Raw genomic sequence first — 24,975 nt, 5'->3', positions numbered from 1 at the left:
GTCTAAATATCTTCTTATCTAGAATTATCAAGAGTTCTTTTAATTTTAATTAAGGCAGAGGCCAACTTCTCAAAAAGCAACTGCACACCATAAGCCCCCTCCTCCAGAAAACTTCAGACTTGGCACAATGCTGTGAGACAAGTACTGTTTGCCTGACAACAGCCAAACCCAGACTCATCCATCAGATTGCCAGATAGAGATGCATAGACAAGAACATCTCCACTTCTCTAGAGTCCAGTTTCGGTGTGCTTTACACTAGTGCTTTACATTGCACTTAGTGATGTAAGGCTTGGATGCAGCTCTCTACGTTGCTCTCACTGTTCTTATGCTAATCTGAAGGCCACGTGAGGTTTGGAAGTCTATAGCGACTGACCTCTGCAGAAGGTTGGCAACTACTCACTATGTTCCTCAGCATCCTCTGACCCTGCTGTGAGTTGATGTTGTTCTTAATCACTTGCTCTTTGTTACAATACCAATAACAGTTGACGGTGGAATATTCAATGGGCTGCCACACGTTCTTGCTCCCAAAGCGTAATATTTTACGGTAGGTGATAAATGGTCAACATATTACGCTTCCAGGCACCCAACACGTCCCTAAATGACGAGATTGGAAAAACGAGGAAACGTGAGAACCGTTTGGAATTAATCTACACATGTTCATTCATTTTACTTTAATTGCTTTGGAAAACACTATTTTACGTTGTTAAAGAGCTGGTTACGGTTAGGGATAGGGACATGGTTAGGGTTCGGGCTGGAATACATGGCTGGAACTATGGCTGGGCCATATTATACCGTTCACGGTAATACTGGTATAATGTTGGGCAACGATAAGAAAATGAAATATCGCGATAGAATATGGGTAAAACGCGCATGCGCAGTGCTTTTGTTTTCATACGTTCATGGCGGAAAAACCACGGCAGCGACGGAGAATGAGAAGGGCGAGAGCGGATCGTTGAAGGAAACAGATGAACCAGAATTGGTTTGTAAAAATGCTGCAACTTCAGTGGTGTGGCACTGGTTTAGCTTTCGTCCGCCAGATACACAACAAAGCACTATTTTTGGTACAGCATGCTAGCGGGCCGTCATTATTACCGTGTTTGTTGGAATTATATCGTCAGTTATATCGTTATCGCAAATTTTCAAATGCATATCGTGATAAATATTTTTGGTCATATCGCCCTGCTCTAGCTGGAACATGTATTACCGCGGGACCGTCATTCTACTAGATTTCACCCATAACCCGGCACGCAGCATAAAAACGCGAAAGGTCACCTTTTGCGTTTCTCAGGAATGCCGTGGGACATGACAAATCGTTGGGATGTTACGCATTGGGAGTGAGAACAGGCTGGAATCTTTGGTAGCGAGGAAATTTCATGGCTTATTGCGCAGGTGGCTATCACTGTACCATGCTGGAATTGACAGAGCTCCTGAAAGCAACAAATTCTTTCACAAATATTTGTAGATGGAGTCTACATGTAGCCATGGAAGGGATTGAAACACCTGAATTCAATGATTTGGATAGGTGAGTGAATATTTTTTGCAAAATAGTGTCCGAGTAGCAGAGGAAAAAAAGACATTGTAATGGTTCTTACCCCTCTGAAGTTGCTGGTGGCCTGGAAGTAGATGAGGTAGTTCTTGGTTGGGTCCAAAGGACTGTTCCAGTAGCCATTGTAGGTGTGATTATCACCCACTGTGAAAGGCGTGGCCTCCGGCAGACTGCTGGGAGCCAGCTCAGCTGTGTAGTAATGTGGAGCCCCTTTGGCCTGAGCCTCGTTGTGGGAATTTGGAGTAGGGAAACAGTCCACGGTACCCAGCTCCCTCCTCTTCACATGACGGGACCCATCCTCTTCCACCACCACTACCTGGTAGGCACTGGGACAGGACAATGTGGACCTTAGTGCCCCAAAAACCTATCATTTAAATATCATTCTAATAGTATATAATATCGCTGTCAATAGTCATAATGCCAGGAACATACCATTCAGATCACACTGTGTTTGTTGCCCTTGTCCTTAAATTGTAGCATCATCATCATATATCCAGTCGGAAAAGTAATATTACTCCAGAGTTTTCGATACATAAAATGGATTAACTTTGGAATGATCTGGCTGAGGAGATTCAGGCCCACAGAGCCAGTGACCTTTAAATTCCTTCTTAAAACAAGTTTTTATAAATTGACTTTTACCTGATATTACTTCATGTTATGTTTCCTTTTGAAATCCTGTAATGTGTGGCCATTGTTTTCAGTTGTCTTGTTTAATATTTCTGGTTTCTTTGTTAATTATTTCATTGGCATTGTTTACTTTTTGTAATTTACCTCCAATAAATTGTTGCTTTTAACTCATTAATGTTGAACTTCATATACACACAGATTTGACTATGCCATCTACAGTTTTCATGATTTATTTTTTTAAATTAAACAGTTTGGACTACAGTGTTCATTTGAAGATTTCACCCAACTGAAACCCAAATTCATAAATTATATCAAAATACAAGAAAAACTCGCTATTATTGAATTTCAGCTATTTTTTATTATAATTGATCTTTATTGGATATGTATATTTATTGAATAACACCACTTCTAATTATGTGATGTTTTGTTTTAACAATTTTCATCAATGTTTTTTTATGTTTTTCATCCGCGCTCTGCCAGTTAACTCTTTCCAAATCAGCCTACCAGGTGAAAGTAAAGAAAGTACAAGCAGTAATTATATGCAAAAGTAGCATGATTAGTCATCCAGAGAACTCATGCTAAACTTTAAAAAGACTGCATGGTAAGTAGGTATCATATGCAGGTCTGTAAGGCTCCAAACGCAAGTGTTTATTTAGAGTAAAAGGATTACTTTAGTTGCTGTTGCTTTAGCTAACAGGTGCTAACTAGATCCTTTGAGTAGCTCATAAGCTAGTGAAAGCGCATGAGCATGTGACTCCCCAACCCTGGTTCCAAAAAAGTCTGACTACTGTGTAAAGTATGGCTGTAGCTCAGGCGGTAGAGCAGGTCATCTACTGATTGGAAGGTTGGTGGTTCGATTCTTGGTTTCCCTCAATGCCAAATATTCTTGGGCAAGATATTAACCCCAAATTGCTCTCCGATGCATCCATCGGGGTGTGAATGCTACTTAAAAAGCACTTAGAACAATGTGCGAATGGGTGAATGCACAAGTTGTGTAAAGTGCTTTCAGTGATCAGAAGAGTAGAAAAGCGCTATATAAGAACAAGTCCATTTACTCCAGACAGGAAAATGAATGAATTTTGGCTGATAGCCGCCCCTCCCTAAGCCTGTTTCTGCCAGAGGTTCTTCCTGTTAAAAGGGAGTTTTTCCTTCCCACTGTCACCAAGGTGCTTACTCATAGGGGCTCATATGATTGTTGGGGTTTTCTCTGTATGTATTATTGTAGGGTCTACCTTACAATATAAAGCACATTGAGGTGACTGTTGTTGTGATTTGGCGCTATATAAATACAATTGAATTGAAAGATATGTCCCAAATTGTATATCAGCAGTCACCATTTACCAAACTGTGTTTGTTTGATTATTAATTTCAGTTATGAAAAAATGTTTTTACTACTCATGGCCACAATGAAGAAGCAATATTGTCACGACATTCTCTTGCTTGGCTTTAACAGAACCTCACCATGTGATGAATATTTTTCTATTGCACTGTTATATCTCTCCCAGAGACATGCACTCCATGAAGGATTGGATGCGCTTTTCTAGTTGAAAGCCTGGTGCTTCAATTTTTTCTCAAAACCTGAGAAAACCTCAGGTTTTGAGAAAAAATTGAAATTGGACCGGGGGCAGGGGCAAGGGCCTATTATGGTGACACAATGTCTAACAGTCAGCATACGATAGGTTGACATGGTGCGTCATTCTAAAGCTGTGTGAAATGGTGAATTAGGCTTCAGGACGGAATAACGGCCCATTTTTTATTCCCTTTTTCCTGTTGCTACTGCCAACACATCATAACATTCCGATGTCCTTGACCACTGGGCAAACATTAATGAGGAAACCTAATATTAATGGCTTGCATTTAATTTTGAACGCTTTGTGAACTTTGCAAAATCATCATGTTTCTGTGAAGACCCACTTTCTGGGACTTCATGCATTTTACTTGAAATGGTGTCTGCTATGCTTCAAGACTAAAGAACAATTTTCTAGTGCTTCACAGAGCTCGCTTTGACTGCAGCTATAAATATCAGAGCCTGGAAGAGCACCAAATGAATGTCGGTGTAGGAGTGAAGCATGCATTGTACCTGACAGGAGCCCCTCTCCCCAGGGCTGGGCGCAGCAGCACGGTGATGGTGCTCTCCGACTCACTCAGTGGAGAAGGGATGTCTTCATAGTCAAACACCGGAGCTGAGGGCAGAAAGAAAAGTGGGAAAAAAATGTGTCAAAAAAGGGCTAACATGTGTAGAAAAAGAGCAGGATGATTTTCCGTACTCTTTTTGCAAAGATGAAATATACTTTGCTTAGATTTGGGAGCTTCAACAGACACGTGGCTCCACTGCTCGATATTTTAGTAATGTTTTCTCCCCTACATTAAAAGATAAGAGTGTACCATCTTGTCCCCAGCGTACTAGTGTGTGCAGGCCTCCCACACAGTGCCATTGACTGATGATGACTAGTAACAGCAGCCAACTACAGAGAAAACAAGAGGCTCTTATAATATAATTAGGACAGATCTCAATGCTGCACAACCTCAGCAAAGCTCTGGGGACAAAGGGGTTGAGTGTTCCCATCTCTGTTTACTACAGGGAGTGAATTAATTGGAGTACGTAGTGAAGCAAATGGTTATCCTGGTACAACAGATAAGCCAAAACAAAAAGGTTTCTGTAATGGAAGTGGAAAATGTTTCTGCTGAGGCAAGGCATTAATGCCCGTCGTAAAAACCTGCTTGTGTAACCTGTCATCCGAAAAAACACACACTCATGCTTGCACGCAAACATCTGAGGTCTGCATTATATGCAGTCGTGCTCAGGAGTGTTTGAGCCAGTGTGTGTTAGGTGGTTAAAGCCAATGAATAATGAAAAAACTAACGAGTACAGCATTACACTTGCATGTGTGGTACTAAACTGGAACAGGAGCTGGCTGCCCAGAGCTCGTGACAGCGCAGCCAGGTGGGAGCATGTGATACTATAGATTTAATTGTACACTCTGACATCTGCAAGCCCACATAAGCCATTTTCTAAACCGAATGGAACAGGTACAGATAATAGAGATGGATGCTGTATTACATACAGTGTGGGGGTCAAAGAATTCTCCTGGAATATAAAAAGCACCAAGATCCAGCAGAACCAAAAGGTATTTTTATTAAGACAATAACGTTTACAATCCACCAATCTCCCTGTTCGGCATCAGAAAACACTAGACTAAAATCAAAATGTTCAATATATTCTGCGTGCCTAGGGATAAAGTTATGTCATTGTCTGCTTTAGGAGACAGTAAAAATAAATAGACATGAAGCAAGCACACTTGAATCAGAGGAGAAATGAAAAGGAAAAGAAGCAACAACTTTAAAAAGAGAAACTGCTGTAAACCATTAAACCATAAAAGAAACTAATTAATAAAACTTTAACAATGAGCATTTTTTTATATTTTACTTGAATGCACTGATTCTATTACTTTAATGTATAATATTTAATGTTTTTAATGTAAAGGAGTTACATTCAAAATTTGAATGCATGTCTTTTATCCTGTCTTCCTTCTCTCACCCCAACCGGTCGCAGCAGATGGCCCCGCCCCTCCCTGAGCCTGGTTCTGCCGGAGGTTTCTTCCTGTTAAAAGGGAGTTTTTCCTTCCCACTGTCGCCAAAGTGCTTGCTCATAGGGGGTCATATGATTGTTGGGTTTTTCTCTGTATCTATGAAGCGCCTTAAGGCAACTTTTGTTGTGATTTGGCGCTATATAAATAAAATTGAATTGAATTGAATTGAAAGTGCACTGCAATAGCTCAAGGTTGGATCTAGAGTGACTTTTTCACAAATACGGGACACCTATACCGCACTAGACAATCCAAAAGTCATTCAGTCTTCCTGAAAATGTGCGCCTTTAACCCCAAAATTAAACAGTAATGTGTCCCCTCAAAAGCAGGTTTTCGACTCTGTATTAGGCTGTTCAGAACAACCATAAACATGTTTGACTTTCCCAAATTCTGAAGTTAACAAGAAGCACTCAGAGAGCGCAACCCTCCGCAAGGCAACTCACTCTCTGGGCAGTAGTGACTTTAAAGGAATAGTGTTGTATTTTGTATAGTTTCATTTTATTTTCTTTGTTCTTTTTAAGAAAATACTTTAAGGAGTTTGTAGTGGAGTAAAAAGTACAAAAAGCAGGCTTTTTAACTTAATTTTGAGTGTATATGGATACATTCGTGTTCTCTTGACAGTACTGTTTTTTAAAGATATGACATATTTTGGGGTCAACTTGCAACAAAGTCATGTAAAAGTGAAATGTTACATTTATATTTGATATTTGGATGCAAACTAAGAGAGGTGCAGTAAATATAATGGCACGTCTCGCCATTATTTATAATTTCCTTGTGGTTTATCAAGCAGGACACGTTTGGGTAGGATTTGGTAGGATTTAGAATGCACATAATGTAAGTGCAACAAACTGGAAAAGGACTGCAATGGACTATAGTATGCAGAAAAATTCAGTACAACAGCGAATGTCACAATTTCCACTTTTTGCAAAGACTGTTTCATAAAATTCGTTGCTATACTCCTTCGCTGAACAATCCAAACTCTTATGCTTTGCTCTGTTTTCAGTGTAATGTTAAGACACAGTCAAGGAAATTAATCTTTTGTAACTTACATTTGTTTGTTTGAAATAAGTTATGAAACACAAATGTAACAAAAAGTGCAGAAACAAATTCAAGAAGAAACACTCAGAATGCAAACCTGTGCCAAGGCCGCTCGCTGTCTTTTACATACTGGCAGCTAACGAGGCACATCGTTCTCTTTGTCTTGACAATACTTTCTTTTAGATACAACGTATTTTGGGGTCAACTTGAAAGGAAGGCAGATGTGAAATATTAAATTGACATCAGAGGTCAAATGTGACAAACTATAATGTCATACTTAGAATCCTCCTATACCGTTATCATTTCCTAAATGTTGACAATTCTAAGCAGTTTTAAAGATAAAAGACATTTAATAAAATGTTGACCTTATTTGATCTTGAAGGAGAGGTCAGAGGTAAATGAGACATATTTTAAATCTGTATGCAGTATTTTATTTTGACTATACACAATCACACTTGTAAGAATCATAGTTAGTTAAGTTATGAGGTTTTTTGCCAGTTTTTGATCAATGAATCATTAAGTTGACCTTGAAGACCTCAGTGCATGCAAGCCAAATTTTAATGAATTGTTAACATGACCCCACTCTACACCCCTACAAAGTTTTATCAGAATTCTTTCAAAAACTTTGAATGACACACGTGCAAACACTGCCAAAAACATATTCTCCTTGGCAGAGGTGGAAAAATGTGGCAAAAATAAGGGTGACAAAAAAATAGAAGTTAAAGCACTTTCTAATAACCTAAACAATATGTCCAGTTCAGACTTTGTGTGCTGCCAGGACCTGCGGGGGTGCAGTTTTCCATCTCTGGATAAAGATCCTGCATAGATCAGTTTGTTCTGGAACATTTCTAACCATCCTGTTGTTGGACCATGATCTGTCGTGAGGTCCCATCGCTGACCGCTGCAGCCCTCAAGCTGTTTCAGAAATACTACCTAATTATCTGACTTGCTACCTAGACCTTGAAATACACTGCTGTCACACAAAAAGTCAACATCATTAGCTAAACAGTCTTGTTTAGTTCTAGATTTGGCACACAGTTAATTGTTTTTAGGAGCTCAATATGTAATTTGACAGAAGAAAATGTCTTTTTGTTTTGCTGTTCGGATTAACATAATCAGATCATTTTAACAAGAAGAAGCCTGAAACATTATTAAAGCCTGCATCAGGAGATTTTATACAGATACATCTCCAGAAAGAAGGAAAACGCAATAACTGCAGACCTTTTGAGGAAGCTTTATTTCCTTTAACTGCTTTTGTGTGGATTCCTGAATGAATCTAAATCATCCACACACTCCATTTACCCCCCACTTGCTGTATGAGGGAGACACAACAATAGCAAGTGATGTTTCATCAGAGTAAACACCATTAGTGAAAATGGCCTGCAGACACCAATCAGGGGGGGAGTGTTTCACAATCCCCACAGACAGAACAGAATCTTGAGATCCATAGCGGTAACCTCTTCCCTGACAAACACCGCTTCTCTCATTTCTGAACAGCTGCGTGTCCTTTGAATGGAAAACGCAGGCCGCGGTGATGTGAACAAAGCTGTTTTCACCCAAACCATTCAAGCTGAACATTTGTACTTGGCTATAATTTGCGCTGCTGTTATTCTATCAAACTAAGCCAGTGTGCATCTGAAAGGTGTACAGAATGAAAATAATTTGTACAGTTTAAAATTAAATGTGCAATTCAACCAAAGCTCTTCAAAGGGAGGGAATTACATATCATGACATAGTCTCCTATCATTAAAAAAAACATGTTTTTTTTTCTTTAGACTTGTCCTGTTACAGCCACTGAAAATCTGAATTTATCATTAAATACCAGTCAAGAGAAAATCTCTTACCACATGTAGACACACATACAGCAGTCAGTGCAAAGACTCACCAGAAATGTTGGTGGTGATCTCAGTGAGTGCAGTCTGGCCAAAGCCCTTGGCAGTTCTGGCCCGGACAGACACCAGGTAGGTGGTTCCAGGATGGAGGCCGGAGAACATGTGGTAGGTCTCATTTCTCAGCTTGGACACTGTACGGCGAGGACCTGGCACATTAATACCTGGATCTGATGACTCAATACTCTGGTAACTGATCTGAAAATAGAGTAAATGAAGATACTGTATTAAAATGGTCCAAACCTTATCTAATCTAATCCAGACCTGTGCAAGTCTGTTCTTGCTTTTCTACCAGAAAGGTTCAGGCTCTTTTTGATCTTTTTAACAGGATATGATGTTCTTTTCATGCTTTATCCCCCTTGTGACCCTGAACTGGATAAGCAATTAAGAGAAGGGATAATAATGTAAGCATATTAATATACCACTATGACAACTCATAGCAATTAAGACGGAGCATGTAAGCCTGGGGGAAAATGGTGTGATCGATCCACTATCAAGTAATTTCACCTAAAAATAGAAGTGATGACAAATAAAGCTTAGTTGATCACAAAACCCACTAAGCTTGTCATTTTGTGGTTTCCATCAGTGAATCGCAAACTATGAAACTTCTTAGATACACTAATATGCAAAAGTCTTGAGACACCCCTCATTTTGTTATATGAGACTTTTTCGTCTTGATGCATTCTCAATCATCCAGGTAAGTAAATCTCCAAAAGTTGATTCTGTTCATCTGGACGTAGCGTTTTGTGGGAGAAACGTTTCGTCACTCATCCAAGTGACTTCTTCAGTCTCAGCTGACTGCAGGTTTCCCCAATCTTATAAACAGTACATTTGCATAATGACTGAAACCAGCCCACTGAAGGAACAATGGGCTGGGAGGTCAGTTCATTAATCTTAATTATGCAAATTCTCATGACCACTGATCAACAACCACTGATCAAAGACCACTGATCAATGGCCACGAGTACCATTCACAGAGAGTTGGGGAATGGCTGCAATCACAGCATTGTAAGATGGCGAAAGATGTACCCTTAGGCCCCTTCCTCGATTCAGAGATGGTCTTTCCCTTTTCACGTAAATGGCCTCCTTGACTCCGCGCTCAAACCAGCGTTCCTCCCTGTCCAGGATGTGTACATCCTCATCCTTGAAAGAGTGTCCACTGGCCTGTAGGTGTAAATAGACTGCAGAGTCCTGGCCTGACGAGGTAGCTCTTCTGTGTTGTGCCATCCGCTTCGCCAGAGGTTGTTTGGTTTCCCCGATGTATAAATCCTGGCAATCCTCCTGGCACTTAACAGCGTACACTATGTTACTCTGTTTGTGTCGGGGACCCGATCCTTGGGGTGGACCAATTTTTGGCGCAGCGTGTTTTGGGGTTTAAAAGCCACAGAGACCCGGTGTTTAGAAAAAATGCGTCTCAACTGCTCCGATACTCCTGACACATACGGGATCACTACAGGTTTTCGCTTAGTAGGCAGTTGTCCTTCTCTGCTGGATTGGCTGGAGCTTTCTTTTGGCGCCATCCCAGCTTTGACAAACGTCCAGCTGGGATAACCACTCCCCCATTACTGATGGAAATCGCACAGTCTAAGAAGGCCAACTTGCCATTTTTCATATCCTCCCTGGTGAACGTGATGTGTTGGTCCACCGAGTTAATGTGATCCGTAAAATGTGGAACGTCCTGAGACTTGATTTTCACCCAGGTGTCATCCACATATCTGAACCAATGGCTTGGTGGTGTTCCAGGGTAGGATAGCAAAGCCCTCTTTTCTACTTCTTCCATGTACAAATTGGCCACGATGGGTGAAACTGGGGAGCCCATGGCACACCCATGTTTCTGCCTGTAGAACTGACCCTTGTATGAGAAGTAGGTGGAATGAAGACACAGTTCCAAAAGCAAACACACTTGGTCGATGCTGAAAGTGGTCCTGTTGTTGAGGTTGGTGTCATCCTGTAATCTCTTACGCACTACCTCCAACGCTTGGGATGCAAGTGAAGAGAGATGTAACGTCATATGAGACCATGGTTTCATCTGCTTCCATAATGACGTCTCTCACCTTCTCAACAAAATCCAAAGTGTTCTGGACGTGGTGTTCAGAGCTGCCTACCTGGTAGAGGATTGAAGCCAAAAACTCGGAGATGTTATAGGTGACGGAATTGATCATGCAGACAATCGGTCTTAAAGGTGCACCCTGTTTATGTATCTTCAGTAAACCATACAGACTTTGTGTAGACTCCCCTGAGTACAGCCTGTGGTATGAGGTCCGGTCAATAGCCTTGTCTTGGTCTAACTGCTTCAGACCAGACAATCTATCACCCTCTTCCTGTAACCACCTCCTGGGTCTCCTTTCAGGGGCTCATAAGCATTTTCATCCCTGAGTAGTGACAAAACCAGCCTTCAGTGGGTTGGTTTCGGTCATTATGCAAATCTACTGTTTAGAATATTGGAGAACCTGCAGTCAGCAGAGACTGAAGAAGTCACTTGGATGAGTGATGTAGCGTTTCTCCCACAAAATGCTACATCCAGATGAACAGAATCAACTTTTGGAGATGAGACTTTTTCATTTTTTTCAAGTGGTCTTGAGAAACTTTTTTCCAGGCCTTTAGAAAGTCTTTCTCAGAGGAAAGACTTCAGAGGAATGTTCTTTTAAAAAAAAAATCGTTCAGCCTCTTAATATCGACCTACGAATCATTTAAGCATTAAAAATGCACCTAATTCAAAGGATGAACTAGTACAGTCAATACAGACAACTTAGAAAAGAACCACTTTTACATTTTGACACATTTTGTTACAAATCCTTTCCCACAAAAACACATAATTTGTTCCAATTTCTTTAGAGACATCTATGAAAAATGCCAAAGATAACACAGTGTGACAGGCATACAATAGTATTTTTGTCCCAATAAGATGATTCCCAAAGAGCTGTTAGCCAAACTCCAGTGTGCCCTTAAAAAAACTGAGGAAACAGAACAAGTGGAGGACAAAAGAAGAAGGGGCTGCACCTACAGCAGGCAAACGTGAAAGCCATGACCTTAAGAAGAAGGAACAAAACAGCAAAGACCCAACACAGGACCTGATGCATGTATCTGTTCGCTGTCAGGCTGTGCGTGATTATACAAAACACAGATTTTCAAGCTCAAAAACCTTTTTTTGCTGGGCCCCCCTTTGTTTTACAAGAAAAATGTTCGCGCACTAACACATCTTCCAACCACACACCCATATTTTGCTCCATTGCCGTTTATTTCACACCTCAAACATTTAGTAAACAAGTAAGTAAATACAAGTAATCTGCAATAAATTACAGGTAGTAAGAAAATAAACTACTAACTTTTTTACACTACCTGCACACCTACAGGGGTATTTTTGAAAACGCAGCTGTTTCATCCACATGTAAACGGCATTTGCAATCACCGAAAACGGAGAGTTTTTAAAACTCCTTTTTTGTGTTTATGTGTGGGCGAGGAATACAGAGTTCGTCACGCAACATCAAAGGTATGTGCCTATTTTTATGTCACGCTGTGCGCCACGTTATTGTTTATGTGAGATGAATTGTAGAATGGCAGATATTCAGATTAGCAGTATTTTGTCTCTATCTTCAGGTTTTACACGCTTATATACACACACACTTACTGTCCCTCTATTTAGAAAGGCAGAGGCGTCACGGTGTGATTATTTTACGTGTTTTTTTTCTCCTGTGTAATAATATTCAACATTGCTATCAATACATTTTTCAAAAAATGCCTCTCTGTGGAAATTGGTTTAAAAACATAAACAGCTGTGGGATACTGTTTGTCCGGGATTTGAACCGGGGGAACAAATCGTGGCAGGATCAGCCTGATGTTATTTGAGCTAACATCTCCAAAATGTCAGGAGTAGTTAGTCATTACAAGAAGTGTTTGTGAACTAAAAAGAATGTGGGATACTGTTTCTCTGTGATTTGGAGAGCCCAGCGCTGCTCCCGACGCAGGGAAGTCCAATTCTGTAGGGGAGACCTACCTCGGCACTTGTGCAGGTGAAGCCAAAGGGAAGATATGCTTCACCATATTTTCTAGTCTTTGGCTTAGAATGAAGTTGGTTTGGAAACATATTCAGCGATGCTTCATCTCCTGCTTTGCGTTTGTGTGGGATCCCTGTAAAAAAAACCTGTCCATTATGCTGGCAGTGTCTAAGCTTGTTTTTTTGCTTTTTTTCCCCTTTTCATACCGCGCCCCCCTGCAATGGGGGAGCGGCCCCACACTTTGGGAAGGTCTGCATGTATGTTTGCACATGTTTCAATAAACTGCTCTATTGCCCATTTTCCTAGCAACATGCAAAGAAATGTGGAGTGGCAGAAGAATTAACTACTAAGTACTGTAATTCCCATGATATTTGAAAACTCTGATGTGCCAGAGAAACACTCGAGAAATAAGAAGCGTTATAAGTTAGCTAGTTAAAGTTAGTTTTAAGCCTCTAGGGAGCATGAATATCTAATGTCTGGAACACAGGAAAGATTTATAGACCCACATACTGTTGGATGCAAAATTAAAAATGAATGTGACACATAACAGCTTTGCAGTTATGACATTTACATAACATTTTTACAACAGTTGGATTTTTAGCTGCTGTTAAGCAAGTGTTCATATAAGGGAAAAGCGGTGTGGCAGTGATAACATTCCTAGGTCAGACCAGATCAGACCGTATAAGCTCATACAGCTTGTCTGATATTCTTTACAGAATCCTTAGCTTGTTACTCACACGGGTAAAAGATTAAATTTAGATGGCATTTTATTTGAAATCCTTCTCACAGAAATGCCTCTCAATTAATCTTAAGGCTACAGCAAAAAAATGTCGACTCACGGTGCAGGTCTAATAAATCTTGTGCTAAAGTTAGCCACAGATAATCAGGTAGACTTAGTGTCATATCTACGTTCTATAGCACTCGCAGGCTGATTTTACACAGCATTCAGGATTAGGGTAAAAACCAGAGAAAAATAACACATACTAAAGATGACAAGTATGAATTAAAAGCAGTATGAGGTTGTTTCCTTGTTGCTGTTTGATGAATGTGTGTAAGTCTGTAAATCAAGAGACATAAAACTGAGGAACTCAGGTTGGCTGTAAAAGAGCCTCTTCCTTCTACCTGACAGTATCTTGACACTGAAATGTTAACACTTTACCTCGGGGCAGTTGGCAGTGCAACCCAAAGCTCTAGTGATGTGTCGGTCACGAACGAAATGGCTCTTAGAGCCAGATCTTTGACGTTAACGCAGTGTTGGAAACTCCTCAGTAAGGAAAATCGCTATTGGCTGTCCTAAAAGTCGCTAGAAGTCGCTAAATGATGTCATTGCCTAATTTGCATAATTGGTCATGCTAATATAATTGTAACCTACGTTGTTGGAGAGAGAAATAACATTGTGGAAGAGACATAAAGTGAGTAAAAAACGTCCTAAATGCAGTTAGAGTTTATTTAGAACTACAAATAAAATTTATTTTAGCAGTTATTGTTTTTTTTAATGTCACAATTCCAACCCTGCTCCTTTATCCAGGCTTGGACCAGCAAAAGTGACCCGAAATAGGCACTCTGGTGGAGTTACTTTGTGTGTGAGAGTGTGTGTTTATAAGTAGTTTTGTGATCCACAAAACAGCATAACAGTAAAAGAAGAACTGACTGCGTTACAGTCAGTGCGGGAGCAGCGGCTTTGCTCATGCGCGATTCATTTGCAGTTGTGACGCATAGGTGTGAACATCTGCTGCCCTGATAGCAGCTGGGGGAGGACTATCCTCCACCCGTGAGCGCTTTGGAACGGGCGAGGTACCCACGGCAGCACCCGCTGCTTGTTGAGAGTAAAAGCGATACCTGCTTTCACGTCAAAAAGTCGTCATAAATAAGTCTCCCATAACACCAGAAAAAGTCGCCGGATTTGTCGCTAGTCGTTTTTTAGAAAAAAAAGGTCGCTAAGGGGGTCTGAAAACTCGCTAAATATAGCGACAAAGTCGCTAAGTTGGCAACACTGCGTGAACGGCGCGAGCCAGCTCCTTATCGCGAGCCGTTTTTTTAAAAAAACTTCAATGAGTATTATAGTCTCTTTTCATGCTGTCTGTACGGACTGTATCTGTGGTTCTGAATTGCGGTTAAAATCAGAAAATTAGCAACAGTGCCCTCATAATAGGAAACATCTTATTGAACTAAATGTGTTTTTCTGAATTACATGTTTTTGCTAAAGCCATGCTTACGTGTTTATAGGAATTTTAATGCAACCAAGACTTTGTGGATATATAAGCAGTCGGAGCTAGAAAAAAGATATACAATTTCTTTTGGGAGAAATACCATATTTCCCGGACTACAAAGCGCACCTGAATATTAGCCGCACAAGCTAAAATCAGGGGAAAATCCTGTTTTGTACATACATTAGCCGCACCTGACTAAAAGCCGCAGGTGTTTCAATGTTGACTTATCATATGTAAGAGAATATGCACAAAGGGAATTGTCAGGAAAGAGATGGCTGTTTGGAGACACACCCCTTTTATTAATATTTTGAAAAACAAGTTATGGGTACATATTTGCACAACTTTTTAGGTATATGTACAAGTAGCGGTAATTACAAGTACGAAACATGTACTTTGCTTCATAAATGAGTAACAAATGTAGTACATAACAATAACCTACAGCACACCAGAAAAATAGATTCGGACTACCTTTTAGGCTCAGGTGCAGTGACACGGCTTCAACAAGAAGAAAAGTCAGTCATTCACCACCATCTTTCTCTTCTTCCTGCGCACTAAAACCACCAAAGTCCTCTTCTCCAGTGTCGGAAACGAACAGGCTCAGGGTGGCTTCGTCATCCACTCTCAGCTTCTTTCCTTCGTTGTCACTTACAAAACCAAAGAAATCCTCGTTGTCAGTGTCGGAGTTGAACACCCTCAGAAGGGCCGTGGCGGTGTCCTCCTCTCCATCATGCAGCAGTCCAGCCCTTCGAAATCCGTTGGTGATCGTGGATGTTTTCACACTTTTCCACGCTGTCAGATTCCACCGGTGGAGTTGAGCACAACTTGCTTTTCGCAAGTTTATTGCCGCACATCATCCACGACTCCCGCTGAATGTGTAGCGCTACTTTGAAGTTTGTTTTTCGCGCTACTTGTACGGCACTATGTTGCCTGGCGGATGGACATGTGACCAACATACCACTCTTGAACCCCGATACTGTGTGTCTGATCACATGCCCTTCCGCCAGGCAACGTGCCGTACAACAGTGGAACAAACAAAACAAATCGTCTTACGATATGACGAAAATCATGGATAATCCATAGAAAAGCCGCACCTGACTAAAAGCCGCAGGGTTCAAAGATTGTGCAAAAAGTAGCGGCTTATAGCCCGACAATTACGGTAAATCAACTACTTTAGACCTCTCTACATTGAATTATACTGGTTATTAATCGCTGGCTCTCTTCCACAGCATGCCTTTCATCCCGTCTTCCTTCTCTCTCCATAACCGGTCGCGGCAGATGGCCCCGCCCCTCCCTGAGCCTGGTTCTTCTGGAGGTTTCTTCCTGTTAAAAGGGAGTTTTCCCTTCCCACTGTTGCCAAAGTGCTTACTGATAGGGGGTCATATGATTGTTGGATGTTGTTGTAGGGTCTACCTTACAATATAAAGCGCCTTGAGGTGACTGTTGTTGTGATTTGGCGCTGTATAAATGAAACTGAATTGAACCAAATCCCTCTCAAGTAAGCTCAAAAACAGTTAACATACTAGTCTCTGTGTGCATAAAGCAAGAATGAGAGAAGGCAAAGTTAAAATTAAAAACAAAACAAAAAAATACTTTTATTGATGAAAGAAAAAAGAAGTTCAATTTGCATGGATGCAAAAAGCAAATTACAGGCTTGAGGCAGTTCCATTCAAAGTCACTGAATATAACCGATGACTTTTACATCACCGGATGGTATAAATGGACATTTCTGGAGGAATTTCTGCTTATTCTGTTGCTTTACGATAGTGCTTCAAAGATACAGAGATAAGAGAAATAATAAGAGTGACTGGGTGGAAATAACAGATGTGCTTCGTTTGAATGGCTAAAGTCTGCACAGATGGTGCACTGGCTGTTTGGGGAAAATTCACAAGGACTGAAAAACATTCCTGTGGTCAAATCTTCAGAAAAATTCATTTTACTGTTCTGGATATTCAACGTTCCTTTGACAAAAAATACAAAAACAAATATTGCTAGCAGTTATTTCTGAGTAAACCGCAGAGGTTTTTATTGATTTTTAGAGGGCGAGACTTCTGTGGAATCACCGAATACAATGTGAAATTCAGAACGTTAAAGGCAGCAAGAAGCAACAGTAAAGGCAGGCATTTATTGTTCTCATTTGGAGCTTTCTTATCACAAAATAAGCAATTTCTAAGCAACTGTGTAACAGCAAACAAATATATTGTTTTCACATTTTGGTTTCAGCCTCATAAATCCAGAAGTTTAAATTCACTGCACTAGCAGTTTGGAGGTTTGGGGCGAAGGCGAATCATCTGTATGCACACCAAGGTTACCGCAGCACTCGATTCTCTGCCTGGCTCCTCACTTTTCAGGCCTCTGCTTGTGAAAAGAAACTCGTTTTCTCTCCCTGACCGGTGACCATGTGTTAAGCCACAGTGGGTCTTCACATGTACTTACACAAAAAAAGCTCCGAAGCCTGTGCTACAAAGGTCTGTAGTTGATATGGGGCCATCAATAATTAATTAGAAACATTTAAAGTTGCCCCCTTGTGGAGGCATCTCTTAGGCAAATAAGTAATTAGAATGGTTGTCCCCCATGTAATTACAGCCTGAAGTCTGGGCCGCAGCTTCATTACCATATGAACACGTACAGTAAATCCTATGAACTGTGAAAAGTGAGTCCTACCTACTCCAGAAACTCAGCCTCGTGTGTGCTATCGGGGTTTAGGCAAGACACACAAAAACAGGCCTGGAGGAAATCAAAGAGGGGGAGCAGTGGAGTCTCTAAAGCCCACAGAAGAGACTTCTCATTGATCTGAGTCATTTTGCTGAAGGAGGACGAATAAAACTAGATATATACAAGGCAAAAATAACATCCGACCCCCAGTGAGGATAAGTGTGTGTTATGTGAATTCAGTTGTTGTCATTGTTGTGGACTTTTTTGCGTTAGTAATGAGGTTAGCTTACCTCATACTGTGTGATGAGACCGTTTGGCTCTATGGGTTCCTCCCACTTGAGGAATATCATGTCGTCGAGCGGGGTGAAGGTCAGGGACTCTGGAGCGATGCCGCCAGGAACTACGGCAGGAGAGAAAACAACCTTCTTTGAAACAAACAGTCCACTCGGGTCTCGAGTTAATAGACTCCTGGGCAGGCATGCCGGGGGCTAAAAAACACCTTTGACAGAGTGAAAAGGCACAGGGCCAAGGAGGGATGGAGGAGGAGGACAGAGAAGGGAACACAGAGACAGAGCAGAAGGGGGTGATGAAAAGAAAACTCTGAAGCAGCTTGCTCCCAGCCCTCAGGATGAATTGAGATTCTGGCTAATACTGTCTGATAACAGAGCACCGTGTCTCAGAGGATGACAGCAGATTTTTCTTCTTTAGCACCGTACCGACAGAGAAACAGTAAAGTAATCCAACTGCCTGAGTACCCCTCTGCATGTTGTGGTTTAATGAGATGCATCTACATCTATATGTATCTTTTTTATTTATTTTTTGTGCTATATAGATATTTTTTAGGCAGGTGTTGAGCTGGCCAGTTTAGGTTCTGAGAATAAATGAATGTCCAAAGAAACCCTTTGGCATTGACAGCCACTAAAAGGGTGCTTGCTGAAAGAGTAAAGTCACATCTAGAAGTGAAAAAAAATATTCAGCACTGTGCTTTCTGGTTCTGCAGTCAGTGATGTTGAAATAGGTGATGAGAGAGCTTTAAAAAAGAACCTCTCTGCACCTACTTCCTCTGTGAGGTTAGCATTTGCTAAATGCTAAAGCTACAGTGGCAGATCTGAAAACTGCTGTTCACAAACGCTGTCCATCTAATCTGACTGAGCTGGAGCTGTTTTGCAAAGAAGAATGGGCAAAGATTTCAGGCTCTAGATGTGCAAAGCTGGTAGAGACAGACCCTAAAAGACTGGCTGCTGTAATTGCAGCAAAAGGTGGTTCTACAAAGTATTGACTCAGGGGGCTGAATAATTACACACACCCCACTTTGCAGTTATTCATTTGTAAAAAAATATTTGGAATCATGTATGATTTTCGTTCCACTTCTCACGTGTGCACCACTTTGTATTGGTCTGTCAATTCCAATAAAATTGATTCATGTTTGTGGCTGTAATGTGACAAAATGTGGGAAAGTTCAAGGGGGCCGAATACTTTTGCAAGCCACTGTATGTCCTTGTTTGTATTGGCAACATTTAGGAAATGATACTGTTATATGGGGATTGAAAAGATCACATCATAGTTTGAATCCAAAGATCATGTCAGATTTGACCTCTAAGCTGACGTTTAAATTTCACATCTACGTTTCTTTCTAATTGACCCCAAAATGCTTTATTTTTACTGCACTAAAACTTTTTAAAGTACATTTAAAGAAGAAAAAACAACAGAATGAATGTGCACAAAATGCTGTTCCCTTTAAAGTAAATGCTGCCCAGAGTGATCTGTCTTGGCGGGGGTCTGCTTTCTCAGAGTGCTTCTTGTTTCTTTTTAAAGTTATTTGGTAGAATGACTTTTACGCTCAGGGTTATTTTCTTGGTGCATGCCTTATTTGCTCTTCAGATTCAGTCAGCTGTCAGAAGGCTTGATGATTTGCTCGTATAATTTTAAATTCATTGGTCCATCTATGGCAGCAGGCCATCGTATTTCAAATGCAGTAAAACTTGACCAAAGTATGAAACTATCACTGTCATGTTTCACAGATGGCATCAAGTTCTAATGCTTCATCCAAAAACGTGTGTTTGGTCTCATTAAAGAACAAAAAAATATAACATTACTCCAACTGGATTCTCCATCAGAGGTTTAGTGAAGTGCAGATGGTCAGCAGTGTTCTCTGCAGAGAGAAGCGCTTTCCTCTCGTAAGGCTGGCATGAGTGCCATTGTTGTTACCCAGTGACTGAGCACAGTACTACACGCCTCACCCTGGAGTGATGTGATAGATTAACAGTAAAGAACCTATTAAGTCTTTTAATAAGTATAAATATAAGCTAAGTACATTTTTACTATTGTTTAAAAATCTTGTGTTTTTGGTAATGACATATGAAAGACCCACTTGACAACAACTGAAACACCACTACTATCATTTTACAGAACTCAAAACTTCAGTTATTTTTTTGTGAAAAATCTCACATTACTTTCAATAACAATAAAGTATAAGTTCTGCTTCTATCAGTTATGATGAAAATACATTTTCCCCTCCAAAAATGCACAAGCAAAGACAGCAGAGGAAAATAAGCTATCACAAAATAAACAATTATCTAATCCATTTTATATTGAAGGCTCAAAATAGTCATTTATTGTTTAGACCTCTCAGTGTGCCCCTGAGAGACCAAAACAATTGCTCATTGTCCAAAGTTATGGCTAGTATCACAGCACAAGCACTCTACCGATTTAATTGTGTACTCCTGCAAAACTGTCAGAGTAATGACTGAGTTTATGTTAAAAATAATAATAACGTAGGCAGAGAGAGAAGCTGATTATGGTGCTAAGCCAATCTGTTGTCTGGCCCCAGGTGACACCCACACCTTTATAAAGTAAAATCATTTTATTGTTGCTTTAGGAGGTACGAGGTTTCTGTCCCATGCGTTGTTCTACACAGTGTCAAATCTCCAGGCGCTACTTCGTTATTGCGGGGTGAAGTTGAGGGTGCTTCCACGCTTTAAGCCAAAAGACCCATTCTGGTTGACATCAGTGTGAATGTCTTGCTGAAAGCGACTCAAGTTCAGATGTTGAAATGTACTTTAAATGAGCTCTAGCAAAATCAGGAAGGTACAAGGGTGCATGGGGTTAGAGGTTAGCGTTGGGATCATCACCAGTGATGACTTAGACTTCACGGGTGTGGAACTTCTCAGGATTTTAACATGAACTACAGATTATTTTGTATTTAAAATGATGCGGCACTACTCCTAACTAGTACAGAAAGAAAAATTGTTATACCTGTGCAAACTTCCCTGCAATGGCTTCCCGACAAATACAGGATGGATTTGAATGTCTTTGTTATTTGTCTATAAAGCCATGCCTGGGTTGGCACCTGGGAACATATCAGAGCTTCTATGCTCCTACTGCACCACTGGGACTCTTAGATCCTCAGAATAACTGCTTTAACTGTTTCACGATTGAGGTTAGGGGGTAAAGAATACTGTGCTTTAGCAGCTGTGCCTCTAAAGTCCTCTCACAATAACATGTTCAGCCTCTTCTGGCACTTCAGAGAAAAAAAGAGAGATGTACATTCTTTCATTGGTCTTTCTTTGCCCTTCATGGTCTTGACATTTGAGCATTAGGTAGTTATTTTATTTTATCATTTAATCTTAGGCCTTTTTATCCTGTTATCACTTGCTTATCTGTATTTGTGTTGATCCGAAAAAGTGCTTCAGAGGTAAATGCGATTTAATGCAATTTGATAAAAGGTTCTCAGAAATGGCTTCTTCTGTTTGTGCATCAGCTATGACTGAATTACCGAAAGCAATTCTGCAGCAATATCAAACTTCTTCGAGCTGTCTGTTTCCCTGAGAGAAAAAGCTGAAGCCGAGGAAGGCGAAGCACCACACATGAAATTCCTGCTGTATCTCTGACAGGAAAATCTCCTTCCTCCGAGCGGCAGAGACGCAGTGCGAGAAAAGCGCTACGCCAGCGTTTGATTGTCGAGCCCAACAGGAAACAGGCAGGAGGAACTGTCACCAGCTGTGGCTCAATTACTGTAGTTGTGGAGGGTGATGGCAGCTCGGGGGATGACAAGGGGATTGGGGACTGTCACACTGTCAGTCTGCCATTCAGTGGCTCAAAAGCAAAACTTTCCATTGGTGCTGGCATTCAAAATATCAAGTAAAGTATGAAGAAAAAAACCCTCTAAAACAATCATAGCTTGTTTTTTCTGACACGCGTGTTTTAACTTGTCACTTTGAAACCAGTCAAATCCCACAAACAAAATCACAACACCATGCTCCTGTCTGTACGTTTTTTCTTCATTTATGTAAATGCATTTCCTCCTGCCTTCGAGAAGCAACGTGTAGGAGTCGGTAATTAGGAGCGCCGTCTGTTTGCTTCATATCTCCTCAAACGCTTTGTGTTTTTAGGTGCTGATATAATAAAGTAATGCAAATCAATAGTACATTTTACAGGCTGCTTAAATGCATTTTTAAGATGCATTAAGAAAATCCTGCCAGTTGCTCATCATCCCCTCTTACTCTCTCCACAGGGTCAAAGCTATCCCTGAGTGGCTTTCTATTACACTGAAAATCTTGCTTTCACTCCATAACAATGCGTGTTTGACCTTCTGTACTTCTACCAGCAATTTGCATTAGAATATACTTAATCTGCTGATGTACACAGGAAAATATTAATACAAAGATAAGCAAAATCATTTTACCATTTTTTCTGCTGGCCATGGCTCAAGCTGATTAATGTTCCACTGGTCTCCATTTAAAAGGCTGATCCTCCATTTACTTATGCTGATCCAGCCTATTCTGTGAGTCAGTATGTGTGTGTGTGTGTGTTTCTGTTGTTTGTTGTTACTGAATGACTAAAGGCATACATTTGTGTAAGAAGTGCACAATAATTATCTGAGCATGAAGGAGCAACTGCACATTCAAGAGGTTCTGAAGCCAGAGCTAAGTAACAATGACAATAAAGAGCTTCAGTGCATGCATAAAAAAGCATCACTGTCTCCCATAATGATGGTGCAGTTAACAAATGCAAGCCATTTCAGCAAAGCCCTGCATATGTGAGTGCGAGCATTCACAAGGCAAAAATGAAGCTGCCCACTCACTGTCTTCTTCAGTCTGAAAGGTGACCTCTCTGCTCTCCTTCTTGCCCTCTGGGTTGGCGAGCGCTAGCCGAACGTGTACCGCACGAAAGGGTGGCAGGTCTCTCAGGGTAAAGTGAGAAGTGTTGCGATCCACAGACAGGCATTCCCTGACGGTCGCGTTGTTTCCTCCACTGCCCCCTGTTGGCATTGAGTAGCGGTAGCACAGCGACAAGGTGTAGGTGTGACAGCGGGTGAGGTTGTATCCCAGTGGCTCCCACTGGAGGGTCAGCTGCCGGGGCTGGATCTCTGTGGCTGTCAGACCACGCAAGGCACGCATGGGCTCTGAAAGTGGTAAGGAGAAGGAAGTTAAAAAGCCAACACTGTGGTCACATTTACCAGTTTAAAACCCAAAAGCACAATGAAGCATTTTTTAAGTGATAGAACCAGCTGGACTAGATCTTATATTTCACATTTCTACTCTAACTGACCAGTGTGCTATGCTCATAGCTTCCCCTTGATAAACGTGTTTCATTGTGTGTAAATCATCTTCTTTTCTGTCTTTATTGTTAGTTTTGTATTTAGCTTTCCCTGCTCATGCTTCGTAACTTTACTTCCCACCCTTGTTCCTCTTTTATAATTGCCTGCCCCAGCCCTGTTGCTTTCAGTTGTGATCATTAGCTCCACCTGTTCCTCCCAGTTTACTTACAATGCACTCCTTTAACATAAGAGTTATAGCCCACTATATATTTTCCACGTGGTTCCTCGAACCATGGCATGCTGTGGTTATATATATATATATATATATATATATATATATATATATATATATATATATATATATATATATATATATATAAAACAAAAAACACCCAGCACGCCCCTGCGGGCGGTTTATCCTTCAAGCTCGGGTCCTCTACCAGAGGCCTGGGAGCTTGAGGGTCCTGCGCAGTATCTTAGCTGTTCCCAGGACTGCGCTCTTCTGGACAGAGATCTCCGATGTTGTTCCTGGGATCTGCTGGAGCCACTCGCCTAGCTTGGGAGTCACCGCACCTAGTGCTCCGATTACCACGGGGACCACCGTCACCTTCACCCTCCACATCCTCTCGAGCTCTTCTCTGAGCCCTTGGTATTTCTCCAGCTTCTCGTGTTCCTTCTTCCTGATATTGCTGTCATTCGGAACCGCTACATCGATCACTACGGCCGTCTTCTTCTGTTTGTCTACCACCACTATGTCCGGTTGGTTAGCCACCACCATTTTGTCCGTCTGTATCTGGAAGTCCCACAGGATCTTAGCTCGGTCATTCTCCACCACCCTTGGGGGCATCTCCCATTTTGACCTCGGGACTTCCAGGTTATACTCGGCACAGATGTTCCTGTACACTATGCCGGCCACTTGGTTATGGCGTTGCATGTATGCCTTGCCTGCTAGCATCTTGCACCCTGCTGTTATGTGCTGGATTGTCTCTGGGGCATCTTTACACAGCCTGCACCTGGGGGTCTTGCCTGGTGTGATAGACCCCAGCCTCTATGGATCTTGTGCTCAGAGCTTGTTCTTGTGCTGCCATGATTAGTGCCTCTGTGCTGTCTTTCAGTCCAGCTTTGTCCAGCCACTGGTAGGATTTCTGGATATCAGCCACCTCCTCTATCTCCCGGTGGTACATACCGTGCAGGGGCCTGTCTTCCATAATGGTTCCTCGTCTCCCTCCTCTTTCTTGGGTTTCTGCTGCCTGAGGTATTCACTGAGCACTCGGTCAGTTGGGGCCATCTTCCCAATGTGTGTGTGTATATATATATATATATATATATATTAGGGGTGCAACGATATTCGTATCGATATTGAACCGTTCGATACAGTGCTTTCGGTTCGGTACGCATATGTATCGAACAATACAACATTTGTAATTTATTTTATCAATTTTCCTTCTGACGATGCTGTCTGTGTTGAGCGCTCAGTGAATCTGCGTTCGACTACTCCGCCTAGGCTGCACTGTCGAGCGCAGATCCACTGAGCACTCAACACAGACAGCATAGTCAGAAGGAAGAGCGCAGGGCAAGCTAGCAAGACACATGGACCTCCCCCACCCTCATTCAGATCTGGCGTTTGGAATTATTTTGGTTTTCATGTGACGTATGACCCTGAAGGTAAGCGAGTCATGGACTAAAGTAAAACAGTATGTTGGATGTGCCATGCAATGCTCAATTACATGGGTGGGAACTAGTGTGTTAGCGCAGTTAGCTCGTTAACGTGTTGGCCGTCTAGCCCCACACACGGGGCGATCGGCGGTAGCTCGTTAACGGAGATTTGCCGTGTTGTGGCGTTAAGGTCATTTCAACGAGATTAACCTGAAAGCACTAGTGGGAACACAACG

General features: G+C 41.4%; 1 protein-coding gene across 7 annotated transcripts in view; it reads right to left on the bottom strand.

Moving 5' to 3' along the window:
• LOC101477989 (receptor-type tyrosine-protein phosphatase U) overlaps window positions 1-24,975 on the bottom strand; it is a 258,886-nt gene that overhangs the window by 62,157 nt on the left and 171,754 nt on the right. For all 7 annotated transcript variants that reach the window (XM_076878967.1, XM_076878969.1, XM_076878966.1 and 4 more), the window contains exons 8-12: window positions 22,628-22,948; window positions 17,835-17,944; window positions 8,684-8,885; window positions 4,254-4,356; window positions 1,593-1,872 (exon numbers count right to left, since the gene is read on the bottom strand). In XM_076878967.1, coding sequence (XP_076735082.1) covers window positions 1,593-1,872; window positions 4,254-4,356; window positions 8,684-8,885; window positions 17,835-17,944; window positions 22,628-22,948 — 1,016 coding nt within the window. The remainder of the gene's footprint in view (window positions 1-1,592; window positions 1,873-4,253; window positions 4,357-8,683; window positions 8,886-17,834; window positions 17,945-22,627; window positions 22,949-24,975) is intronic.

This window comes from Maylandia zebra, linkage group LG22, assembly GCF_041146795.1.
Source record: "Maylandia zebra isolate NMK-2024a linkage group LG22, Mzebra_GT3a, whole genome shotgun sequence".
Taxonomy (NCBI): Eukaryota; Metazoa; Chordata; class Actinopteri; order Cichliformes; family Cichlidae; genus Maylandia; species Maylandia zebra.
Note: the sequence above shows the minus strand (reverse complement) of the source record. Positions and strands in the feature narration are given on the sequence as shown.